This window comes from Lepidothrix coronata, unplaced genomic scaffold, assembly GCF_001604755.1.
Source record: "Lepidothrix coronata isolate B3197 unplaced genomic scaffold, Lepidothrix_coronata-1.0 Scaffold79, whole genome shotgun sequence".
In the NCBI taxonomy this organism is placed as follows: Eukaryota; Metazoa; Chordata; class Aves; order Passeriformes; family Pipridae; genus Lepidothrix; species Lepidothrix coronata.
Window position 1 is genome coordinate 3,050,982 of NW_016690259.1, and position 13,419 is coordinate 3,064,400.

Below are 13,419 nucleotides of genomic sequence, written 5' to 3' on the forward strand. Positions count from 1 at the left end.
ATAAGGAATCAAGGCAGAAAATCCAGGCATGCCTCTGGCACTGTGAAAACTGAGACACATTCATAGTACTGATTTCCCAACAAAGACCATTACCTGACTTTATGTAGTTGAGGATTTACCACTAATCCGCACCTCAAAACTCACAACACAGAAACAAATCACATGACAATCTGCAGAAGAGTGAAAGTATAGATGCCATCCTGTGTATGGATCATACATATCAGCTCACCAGTAACTGGTTCTGCACAGAACAGTTAAATACAGACCACGCTGTCACTTACAGACGCAACTTCATGATGTACCTTGCACACAAAACACATGTTGCACACAATCTGAGCTTCTGATTTCACTTTGTGAAGAGAAAGTACATTTCTAACCCTTCTGCAATGATAGCCTTGGAAACACAAACCTTGGTATCTGTCCACAGTCCACAGAGTGTTGTAAATGGTGACTCATGCATGAATTCCTACCACCCATTAATCTCAAAGCACAAGCACTTACGCAGCAATAATGGTGTTTTAATGTCCTGGCAAAAACGGGGAAAAACGGTTAGCAGAATCTGGGAGTGACTGTCAGGAAACGAAGATAAAGACCGCGCTTGGAGAACAGCAAGAACAAGGAAGGGACAGGAAAAAAGAAGTCAGAAGTTACGAAGCATAGCTCTCCAAGCCAAATGGGAGTTCAGCTACCACCTGTTTCCAAAAGCCATGTTTTCCCTCTCATCTCCATGCAATATCCCTCATAACAATGGCGGATCTGTGGCTGACTAAATACAAAACCCTCCTACATTACACACCCAGCCAGAGACCTCAGTAAAACCACAGTGGGCTTCACCCCCACTGTGGCACTTTGGCAAGGTGTTACAGGTTCAAGATGTAACTTCAGCCCATATATTACACTGCACCTCCAGAGCCCGGTGTAACGGGGCATCCAGGCACAAGGGAACACTCACTCCTGGTCAGCAGATACCTCCAGAATATTTTAAGTGGTTAGAGCAGCACTTTGAGCTTGTGAAAGACTAAATATTTCTGTCGGCTCTGTCAAACTGACTACAGCCCTAATGCTTGCAAGAAAACTGCCCAGTTCCCTATTAGGCAATTGACCAAGAATAGCTGGTTTTTCCTGAAGAAGGGTACTCTCTGGACAAAAAGAGAAGCATTTTGTTTCTACTGTCTCCAACTTGATTAAGCCACTGTTTCAGATTTTTTTTTCCCAGTTACATGAGCAAAGAGATTTTTATCTCATCCAAACACAACTGAAGAGTAATCCAGAATTTGGGTTTACAGTTCATAACCTTTTGCTCACTTTCCCAAATACAAAACACTCATAAGATAACTTAACACTCCAACCCCAGCTTTCCAACCCCTTAAACTACTTGGTAGCACTCAGCTAAAACGTATATTTTAGTCAGACACCTTTTGAAAGTTCTATTTTTCTCTTGCATAACTCATTGAAGTGGACATATGAATGTGAACATAACCTGAAGCTGCACTAGGGGAGGTTTAGGTTGCACATTAGGAGGAATTTCTTCCCCAATAAAGGATTGTTAAGCATTGGAATGGGCTGCCCAGGGAGGTGGTGGAGTCACTGTCTGTGAGGGTCTTTAAGAAAAGACTGGATGTGGCACTTAGTGGCCTAGTTGACATGGTGGTGGTTCAGTCATAGGTTGGACTCGATGATCTCAGAGGTCTTTTCCAATCTAATAAATTCTGTGATTTTGTGATTCTTTGAAGCGACAGGATATTTAAAAATACTCGTTTTTTAATATGGTATAAATGGTCCAAATGAGAATGTTCTCAAACTCAGTAATTGTTTTCAATATTAAACCAAAATTAGTTAGAACGTGCAATTTAGCATTACAGTAAGAGCCCAGTTGTTGCTCAGTCTGACAGAAGTAGATGTCTTTCAGAAATCCTAATTTTCAGTGTTTTGGAATACTGAATGTAAGCAACTAATGCAGACATATGCAGACAGCTAGCAGTAAAAGGACATGACTGTTTTACTATTCCACTTCTACTTAAAATCAAATTGTTAAGAATTTTCCTCAATTTCAAATTTTTAAGGGAACTGTTTTTCCAGTACTGAGTACCTTTGTTCAAGTTTTTGCTGCATAAATACATACATTATGGGTATTATCCCTGCCATTCACATGATTTCCAAGTTAAAACTAACACACCAAAGGGAAATATTTAGCATCAAGATATGCACTGTGCACTGTAGATCCAAGACAAATGCCATTTCCATTCACAGAAAAACAATTTTGCAATAACGTTATTTCCACCACAGTTCTGTGTGTCCTGGCCACCCTACACAAAGCTTCACAGTTTATGAAATGCCTAACAGTGATGGACTTCCCACTTTTAAACCAGGAAAGTCCACCCATGCCTGCAGTGCATTTCTACAACTCTACACCCTCACAAACAGCGGGAGACTTGGAGACTACTGACGATACATCCAAGCACAGCTCATCTTAGCCCCTGGAAGTATTCCCTGATAATAAACTTGCACTAAGTAAAATTAAGCACAGAAGTATCAAAAAGAGGTTTGGCCTTTGAGGAGGAGGCAGAGAGAATGGATTGCACCTTAAAAAAAAAAGAAGTGAGGCAGAGGGTAGGAGGTAAGAAAACTGCGCTTGCAGAACAGCTGACAGTAAAATTTCACATAAAATTAAACAGGGCTATCAAAGCTTTAAACTGAAGGGGTTATATTCTGCTGTCTAAATTCAAAGTCTTTCCAAAAGGCAACAATTGCGGGAAATTCTAAATACAGTATTATTTTCTGGGGGATGAAGAAACAAAAGTGCTAAAGTGAAATAATAATTTGGAAATACTACCAGTACTGCTGCTGCTATAATGGCAGAACGGTTTTTGTGCACAGACTGCAATTAATCCTTTTTGGTTACCTTGCAATGTTTCACATAAATTCACTGATCTGCACAGTACAGTAAACAACAAATTAATTGAGGGATAGTGGGCACCCAGATGATACCAGGCATATACTAAGACTATACCTCTGTACAGTGATAAAACATTTACACAAGTGAGGCATTCGCCACGTGAAAGGGAGAACTGTTCATTAATGCTTCCATCCAGATAAAGTGCAGAGGAAGAATCTGACATGTGCAAACAGCCACTTTTGCTTATTCAAGCTGATGAGTCACATGATTAATTGCCACACTTCGCATTGTTCAGATAAGCTGTAAAGGCACAAACAAGGAAGAACCTACCAGGACTCTCTACCCGCTTGTAGTGGTAGGGATTGATGCAAACCTCCTTCTGTTTTGAGCCGAAGGGAAACTCGCAGCATTCCAGTGGTTTCAGTTCGTGGTGGCTCTGCAGGTCCGGCCAGCGCCACACTCTGCAGTAAATGACGTGCGGGAGCCCCTTCCGGTGCGACACCTGGAGCCTGCCGTCCAAGGAGCGAGGAATTGTCACACAGTTGCTGGGCTGACCAGGACAGCTTAACGCTTTTTCCAGCTCCTCCATAGCACCTTTCTTCTTCTTCAGTTTTTTCACTAAGGCATCAACAGCTTTCTCTGCCCATTTTTCTTCTTCGTCCCCTTGCTTCCATCCCAACAGCCTCTTCACTGCTGGGCTGGTGAAGGAGAACAAACTTGTCACATTCATGGTGACCCCACTGTGTTGATGCCACAGAACCAAGCAGGAGAGACTGTCCTGTTCTTCCACCACCACCAGGGTACAGCAGACTGTGTCAGTAGTCAAAAACAGCCTGTATCAAATAATTCCGGTCCTTTCTCCTTTTCAATCCTCCAGTCCCAGGAAGGCAGTGCTGACATCCCCCCTTGATGGACGTGACCTTCTCATTCTTCTAAATTCTTCTGGTCAACAACCTGCAGGAGAACATCAGAGGGAGAGAAAAAAAGGATTTTACCTTTTAAGTTATCATACAGCAGTTAAAAACATTCCCCAACCCAACCCACAAGAGTGGTGTGACCAAAAACCAACCAACACCAAAACAACCAGCAACAAAGTGTTGACAGCCTCCAGAACTGGACTCGAGGCACATCTGATGAAGACTTAAGCAGCAGGGTCTGCTGCTGAACCCTGTATATCCCTCTCTCCAAAACAGCCCCAAATAAATGATGTGATGACCCTGGAAAATAATGACGCATTATAAACAAAACCAAAAGAGGTTGAGGGGGAGGTTTAGTAAGAGGAGAGGGTAAAGGGTGAAGGTACAGGGTGAGACAAGTCCCCATCAGCTCAGCTCCCTCATCCAGTTTGCTCTGTGGCCTCAGTGATTTTTGTGCCACATAGCAAGGGGGACAGCAAGTGTGTTTGCCAGCTCCAAACAATACTTCTTGGTGCCCAAGCAGGGCATCAGCTAGTACTGTGAGAAGCTCCATAGAAAAAGCCAGAACACACGAAGACACGACTGCATTCCCACACACACTCCATAAAAGGGCAAGAATCCTATATGAAAAATGTAATCCACATTAAATCTAGCCTAAAACAGTCCCTCGATTTCATTTTCCCCTGTTAAGCAGGAAGGGTACTCCCCTCTGCCTGTCAGCTGTTGCAACCTTAACCAGCGAAACATCCCAAGGAACCAGTGCAAGATCACTAGTGCTTTTTTTATTATTTATTTTAGAGAGCAGATGGAAGCAATATGCCCCAAGAACAATGTGCTACCCAGCTCTCTCCAAACTGCCAGTCATGCAGTTCAAAAATCACTGCACTAGACTTGAGCATAGCAGGATCTGAAACAAAAACAGTGCAGTTTCACCTCTGACTTACTTTGGGGAACAAAGAAAAAAAAAAAAAAGAAAGAATGAAACTAGAAAGATCCTTGCCCTCATCTCACATGAGAAAAAAAACTGGATGTCCCCACTCCACCAAACAGCCCTCACAGCTCACAAGCAGACTGTGAGGGAATGCTATCATGAACTTCACCAATTACATCCTGACCCCTCCTGTTGCAATGTCTGCCTGATGTTCTCAAGGACACTCGAAGGAGTGGGAAGGACGAGAAGTCCTGATAAGAGGATTTTAGACAGCACAGTGGTCCTTGAGCTGGGAGACGTGGAATGGGACTGAAGCGATGGTGAAGAGGGGGAGGAATTCCACACAGGAAGAAGTCCCTGCTGTGAGCAGCAGGTTTTGTACTTGCCCACGCTGGAAGCAGGCAAAAGGCTCTGCCAGGGCAAGCAGAAGAGACCCAGCAGTGGCAGGGAGGGGAAAATGAGACAAAGAGCACTACAGCACTCATTTTCAAATAGATAGACAAGACAGGAAACATATCCTGGACTGGATACCCACAGGTTGCAGAGGAAGGGGGAAGGGGAAAAGGATATGAATGTTTTCATTGCCATCAGAACGACATAAAAAACCCCAACCAAGCAGCAACCTATACACACAGAGAAAGTGTCAGCACACCCACCTCAGACAGGATTTCATAGTTATACTAAGAAATTATTGCAGAACTTAAAATTGCAAATGCTATGGCACACTTACTCTCTTGACTGTCATGCATTGTAATGGTTTCATAGTATACCACTATATTTGAAGCACTTTAAGCTGAAAACCATCTACTTGGTTCGAATTAATTTGTCATTAAAAAGGTTACCTAATTGCAGAGATTCAGTTTTATTGGGCTCAATACATAAACTACATTTATGTGAATAATGATTATGGACTGAGACACAGACCATGTCTACCTGCACTTCATACTGGTACTTCCCATTTTTTATGCTAAGAATTGTACTTGAAATAACAATGTCAATGCAATGGAAGATTTGCGTGAGCCTGCAGCAAATTTAAGGATTTGTTTTGTTACCTGAGCATGAGCCATACTGTTAAATAAGCTGAAACTCCATTACTGTCATTGACTGTACTCCAGGTATACTTTATCCTTACACGCACTGTAAAGTACTCTATTAAAGGGCTGTGCTAATCTAAGAACTGAATTACCAGAACTTCAGTGCATGTCCTTTAAATATGTAAGTAACTGAGTTATTCTCAACTCATATATACTCTGTATCTTAATCAATATTCTAAATATAATTTTTCACTATTTTTCAAACAAAAGATACAAGTTCCACACACAAAAGTTACAAGTTCCTGTAGTATATCACCAAGTAAAGCTTTCTACTTCACCTCCATCCAAATGAAAATCTTAAAGAAAGATTCAAAAGGCTTGAGTTAAAGGTCTAGTAAAGAAGAAAGTATGACATTTAAATTTCGACCCAAACTTATTTCAACGTTGATAATGTTTGCAGATGTGGTTCTAACTAGGTCTGACCCATTTTCACCAAGCTACCTGCTGCGAAAAAGGAAAAGTGCCATCTATTAAGACTGTATGTTTATATCAGTGCCTGAAAATACAAGCCTAACACGAGCTCTGCAAAGACTAAGACGACATTTAGATGCAGCCCCAAGAAGTCAGACCAAAGATTTTCCAAAGTCTTTGGGTCAAATCCTGCAACACACACACGTCCCACTCCCACGATCAGGCTCTCCAAAACACACTTCACCATCACCATCAAAGGTATTATCTCAACAGCTGCCACCTCTGTGGCAACAACTGCTGGGAACACGAGGAGCAGCATTAGCTCGCAGGGTATGCTTGGAAGCAACACAGCTCAGCAGGACCCAGCCGGCCACCAGCCTCCAGCCCAGAGACTCCTGCTGAAGTCCCGCCTGCCCCAACAAAGCCTGAGCACGCTCCAAGCCCTGAACGAGGCACGAGATAAGGAAAGGGGGAGAAAACTCACAGGCTGTTGTACACTAGTCACACTAAGCTCCAATACCGGTAGTAAGCTAAAAAAGAAGAAAAAAAAATAGAGAAAGCAATGTATGTGGAGATTTTCGTTTCCAAGAAGCAGAGAGCCCGTCCGCAGGGCTGAGCCCTTGCCAGTACATTCCGTTTCCCTTTCTGCCACGCTTGGTTTCTGCACTGCATCATTTCCTGTATTACTTCTGCACAAAGTGGTCTTATCAGCTGGAAGTGCAAAATAAAGATTAAACCACGAGTCAGCAGATGACACAGTCTGCGTCCTTCTTCCCCAAATACACGTGCACGTTCTGGGAAAGTGGGAGTTAGCATTTCCAATCGCTGAGTGACCACCGGCCCTTGAAGGGTATGTTTATTCACAAGGTAGGGACAAAACAGAAACTTAAGCCAAATGACAGGACGCTCTCCAAAAGGCAGCCTGGAATCAGTTTAGAGGAAATTGAGTTGTTACCCACTTATCAGTCACACTTTACACATCAAAACCCATGCGCTCTTTATTATGTGTTCTGTCCGCTGATGGATGAGTTGGAATCAACAAATTTCTTTTAAATCCCAATGCTGCTTTATTTGTCTTCCTTCACTGCTGTGCAGTGTTTAAAGATTTGTATCATCTTTGGACTAACTTACAAACCTGCACAAAGCTTAAGAGAAGCCTATTAAAAATAAGTGAACATTTTATATATATATATATATATATATATATATACACATATACATACATACACATATATATATATATACACATATATACATATATATATATACACGTTTAGCCTGCTTTATACTTAAACAAACACATTTAGTCAAAATGCTTAAGAGTGAAGTTCTATTTTTCTAGCCCTCAAAACTCGGTCATCAACATTAAGCAGACAGTAAAATATTCAATGAGACTGTTTTTGAATTCCCACAGAAGATCCCATAGGAAACTGTCCCACTTTGCATAAATGACTGTTTTTAGTGGGTGGAGAAAAGGTTAGGACAATTAGATGATCCTCTCCCAGAGGGGTGGAGGAGGAGCAAAACAACTTCTAGCCCAAGTTTCAGGCAAACAAGTGGCTCTAACTCTTCTACTAATTTCATTATTTGTATTACAGGCTCAGTGATGCAGCCAAAAAGGGTCCTATTAAATATTTTTAATATATGCTTAATACAGTTAGACATAAAAAGGGGCAGGAACCACAGTGAAGAGAATCTACATAACTGTTAATAGAGAAAACATCTAGTCTATGACTACATTTTAAAAATTCAATTTATCTTATTTTAGTCAACATACCTCCTCCCAGTGTCCATTACTTAGTAACAATATAAAGAAATAAAAAGCAGAGGGATTTTAATCTGCTTCTTTAAAAATATTTAGTAATTTACCTGCTCTGAAAGACACATATTTTCAGCAACTCATGTATTCAGTACAATATTCAGAACTTTAGGGGGAAAAAAAAAAGAAAAAAACAGCAGATTTTGGCAGAGAAGCCAGGGAGCTATCACTTAATTCCTGCAAGAACTATTTCCATGTATTACTGAAAAGCATGCAGTCTAAGCAGTTGTAATGCTAGAATGTGTAACAACATATTGTGCATTAACTTCCTCTAGCTCCCTATTCTTGGAGCAAGCAGCAAAAAGTTTCGATTTCTTTCTTCAAGTAATGTGACTTGTAAAACAAGAAGTCCAAAGTCTTCTGCTGAATTACCCTGTTTTTAATCAACAAGTCCTTTCTTTGCACCTCCTTATGGCAGGAGACCAGATCTTGCTCAGCTTGGAAAAATGCACTGAAACCTGGTAGAAACCTCAGTGACATTACAATACACATGTAAAAAGAAAACAAGTTTCATTTCAGAGTGCTGTAGAGCTCATTAGAGAGTTTATACAGAACCTGAATTGGCTTTCCTTGTAGTTCTGAAAAGCACAAGCAGAAAAAGAAAAAAAAATTAACTCTTTTATATGCCTTCTCGGCATGGTAGAAAGAATTCCAGAAAAAATATGCAATCCTGTGTTAATTTCTGATATATAACATATTATTTGAGGAAAGAGGAGCATGCTGGGTGTTGAAAATACTTCATTATACCTAACAGAGTAGGCAGCTTTTTTCCTGACACTGCATTAGACTCCCTTACTTGGGCCCAGCAAGAGCAGGGAGGATACCTCCCGCCTGTTCTGCCAAGTAACCTGTGTCTTGGATCCCGAGAGACAGCCCAAAACACCCAGTCTGTCCAGCCTCCTCTTGGGCCACCACTCATGCTATTTGGCTGAGGGATTGCCCTTCCAAGAAAACCTCCCACATATCATTGTACAGCCCACAGAGAAAATCCTGTCAGATACCTACCCGCACCCTTTTTTAGTTCAGGGGGTGGTGGGAGGGTAAGAGTGTCACACAAAGAGCAGGGACTGCAGTGACTGCAACAGCAGCCCAGCAGTTTCTCGTAAGAAATAATCTGTTCTCAATGGGGCTGTGACATTTGCTTTAAGAAGAAGGACTTGAACAAGTTCTGACTTATTGGGTAAGTCAAATCAAATCCATGAGTTCTGAGTGTGAAACAAAAAGCAGATGCACCGCTCGCTCAAAATGAAACTGCAGGGGCAATGTAGAGTTTACCAATGGAGGGGAGGAGGGCAACAGTGACCCAAAAAAACAAAACCCCTACTGCTTTTTTAGTCCAGAGCATGAAGGAATAACCTCATACCATCAGTATCTGCCAGCTCCTTCCCAGTGCTCACCACAGTTCAAACCAAGAACACAGTGTTCGGCCAGTTTTGACACTGAACCACAGAGTTTCTTCCTCTCGCCTCCCCACTCAGCTCCCGGCAGACAAGGCTCTGATCCCTGCCCTTGAAGTCTCAATTATCACCATTACAAGAGTAAAACAATTGCAAATTCTTGCAGGTTTTCTGGACTTGAAGTTATCAGATCTGAAAGACTTTAGGGTAACTTCACTGTTGCTTCTCCAGAAAAAATACCCGTTTTCCGTACACATTAGAAACCAAATCCTGCGTTACAACACAATTAAAATGGCATAAAAACTTTCTGAGGAAATATATAATTGTGAGAAAAGCACACGGCAAAGTGGCTTTCCCAATTTTGACACACATGCATCAACAATTAAATTTGCCCTTTTCCTGGTTAGGAACATTTCTTCCCAATGCCTTTGCAACTGTTTTGACATATCGAAAACCATACTCCTGAGAGCAAATTTGAACACCACATCTTGCATGAGTTTTATCTACACCTTCATTAAAATACAGCTCCACCTTGTTTACAAGAACCAACACCAACAAGCCTCTTAAGTGATCACCAGCTCCTCAAATCCTTCCTTTTTCACCAGGGATGAGAAATGCTAAATTTCTCTGGCACTGCTGAGTTTCACTCATTCCTGCATTCCGATGCACCTGAGATTCCACAAAATCACCAACCACCAGCTCTTCCTTTAAAAAAGCCTGCTGGTCTCCTCATCGTCCTTATTTGACTTGCCAAGACTACACAAAAAAACTAAAACCAAGTTTGCCAAGATACTGGAAGCTGGACAAGCCTGGTGCACACCAGTGGAAGAAGGATAGATCAAAACATAGACCCAGGTGTGCACAAATCCCTTCTGGTGTCGGAAGGCAGTTGGACTGAATCGGATGCGCTTTCAAAGATTATCTCTAAAACCGCAGCTTAGTATTTTAACTGAAGTCAGGAAGGAACTGTAACTTGATGATTCAGTCAAAACTCTGGCACAGATGGGATTGCAAAACTATGAACTTCACTAAAATAACCTATAAGATGAATACAATGCTGTGAACCACAAAACTTACCAGAATAGTTTTCATGATGTGTTTTTTTCCCCTAAATGCTATGAAGGAGGAGATTCTTAATTTTTCACTCTCTCCAAGCTGAAGGCCTCTTAAAGAAATCCTCAAATTATGACAAAACATTCAAAAGAAAAACATATCCAAACAAGCAAGCTGTCAAGAGACAGAATGGATTACGAGTCATCACAGTGGGTATTTCATTGTGCATCTTTGGGGTAGGTTTCTCGATTTCACTTTTGCTCTATCCACATGTTGTCCCACCAGGAACTAGGAGCACTCTGGAGTGCGGGAGCAGCCAAGGAGCTCAGTCAGCATCATTAGATGACACAGACCAAATCCTGAAAAATGCAGAAGAACCTATAAGACCAGTCCAGAGCACTGGCTATAGCTTTGTGAACATGGGATATCCACAAGGATGACAGGACTAGTCCAACTATTAAAATTAAGTTGGAAGTCCTTTTATAAAAGGTCAAAAAGCTGGGGGAAACAGATTTTTTCCCCCCCTTTCATCATAAAACTCCTGTGGAACTCCCTTTTTCCACAAAGACCATTCCCTTTCCTGACTTTTTGAACTGTCTTTAGAAAACAGGTGTTGTTTACAACAATAACAAACACACATCTGTGTGGGTGTGTTAATACACACAAAGGCAGGATAACTGAAACCTCTTCCTATATTTAGATCTGTCTGGTCAGCTCTAATTGCATAATTTAATCAAAACCCTCTCCAACGGAAACACATCCATATTCATCACAGGCATCAAAGGAAACATCTTTACAAACTATATCCTTTTACAAACCAACACATGGTCCCACGCCACTTGTCCAATTGTTGAATTCCTCCTTTGGGAAGGGCACGGAATTTTATTTCTTTTTATCAGCTGAAAAAAGCATTTCCCTCCAATTCATCAGCACAGGGCGGGAGGAACTTCCTTCACAGGTGAGATGGGGAAAATTTACTGACATGTCACTGTCAGGGATTTTTGTTTTTTAAAAGTAGTTATAACGTACATCTGCAGCACAAAGGAAAACCTTTAAAACAAAAATAAGAAAAATGCCCATCACCACTCAGGCATCAAAATTTTTGAGTAAAAGCTCATAAAATGCAAGATGTGTTTTGTCTTCGGAGAACGACACAGTCTAGCACAGACTGCATGAATTTAGAAAGGAGTTTGTCAGCCCCAGCCAGAGCAGTGCTACAACAGGGTGTTTTTTGTGGGAACCCCATCAAATGCACTCCACTTGTGCTAAGCTAAGGCAAGTCACTGCACCTCCAAATGATTCATTTTACCAATACAGTTACATCAGCTGCATTAAACCACTTCTAAAGACTGTGACCCAGACCTCATTTATCAGAGATTAAGTAAAGATGTTAAATGACAGCCCAAGATCCCCAGCTTTAAAGTGGAATCTTCCACGAAAGAAAGAGATGACAAAAAGTGAGAAGAAAAATTACTTGTTTATTAATGAAAGAACTTCTGGGTTGAGCCTCAGCAAAGCAGAACAAACTGATGAAAATTAAACCAAAAAGGGAATGTCACTAAATTAAATAAATCTTTTCACAGATTAGTCCCCCATCCATGACTTATACACCTGAAATAAGACTACCTCCTCAGTTTGCCAATATTGAAGACATTTCAATGCATTTTATGAGATTCATGCTTTACTTTTTTTAAAGGATTCCTCTATCTTTCCTGGTCTTTGTCTTATTTGCAAAAAACTAAGGAGCTGTTTTTTGCCTTTACATGACCTTTAAAACACTGAATCGTGTTCATGTCTTTAAAATGTCTTTAAAATCCTAGATTTTGGGAAGTGTCCTGCAATTCACAACTACGATTCTGGACAGAGAAAGTGTTTAAAGATGACACAGCTTTCCAAGCCAAGTTTATACAATGCAGAAACAAACACCAATATTTGCCAGATTTTCACTGTCCAATGAAACATTATTTAGCTACAGCATGCCATTAGTGTCCTTCTGAAAACTGGGACTGGACTTCAGATAACACCAATTCCAGTGTGCTCCAGGTCCTCAGGACACTGAGCAGCAGCTGCAGGACCACATCACAGCAGATACTTCCTGGCAGTATCTTGGTACTTATCAAGACACTCAAACTCACAAATGTAGGGAGACAAGATCACAGTGTTTACAGATGCCCCCTGTTTACAGATGCTTACACACAGGACAGTTAAACTCTTGAAAGATTGCGATTTACAGGCAAATAGAAATTTATAGGGATCCTCATGAGATCAGGTCAAGGAAACGTTGTTTTCATGTTTAAAATACAGCAGCAAACACAGAGGAGAGGTTGATCAAGGCCTCTACCAGCACGTGAGGTACAAGTCTGAGCTTGCCTACACTAAGAACTTGAATGGCCTTCAACTACACCCCAATATAATCCCAGGATGGGGTACAATTTCACCAATATTCAAACCTATACTTGTGGAGAATAAAGCTATTGATGCACAATTACAAAGACGGGGTCTCACTTTTACAAATGTTTTCATCCAATTACTCTGCGGGCCCAAAGGAACAACTCTTGGTTCAACTGAAGACCAGGCATTAAGGATCACTAGCTTTCCTCCGGACTAGCAGGCACACTTGGAAGAAAACAAGCATCACATATTATTGTGGTTGGAAGCCAACAACCTTCCAGATGACAATCAGTTCACCAGTGAAGTCTAACAGCTCCGTTCTCGGAGCATTTTGATCCAAAGAAGTCTACTGACTGCAGCTGAATTTGCTGTCAGTGCAGCTCTGTCCTGCCATACCTAAGCCTGTAAAACCTTATCTGCAGAAAGAATATTGTCATGGAAAGCGCTGAGCCGCTGCTCAGGAGACGCGGCTCCCTTTCCCTTCGGTCACACCACTTCCTCACATAACAA

General features: G+C 41.4%; 1 protein-coding gene across 5 annotated transcripts in view; it reads right to left on the reverse strand.

The window, feature by feature from the left end:
* SMAD1 (SMAD family member 1) overlaps positions 1-13,419 on the reverse strand; it is an 84,118-nt gene that overhangs the window by 22,104 nt on the left and 48,595 nt on the right. For 4 of the 5 annotated variants that reach the window (XM_017820171.1, XM_017820175.1, XM_017820173.1 and 1 more), the window contains one exon: positions 3,227-3,850. In XM_017820171.1, coding sequence (XP_017675660.1) covers positions 3,227-3,626 — 400 coding nt within the window. In that variant the 5' untranslated portion in view covers positions 3,627-3,850. Of the gene's footprint in view, positions 1-3,226; positions 3,851-6,733; positions 6,836-13,419 lie in introns of those variants that run through there. The other variant, XM_017820174.1, reaches the window with a different exon arrangement.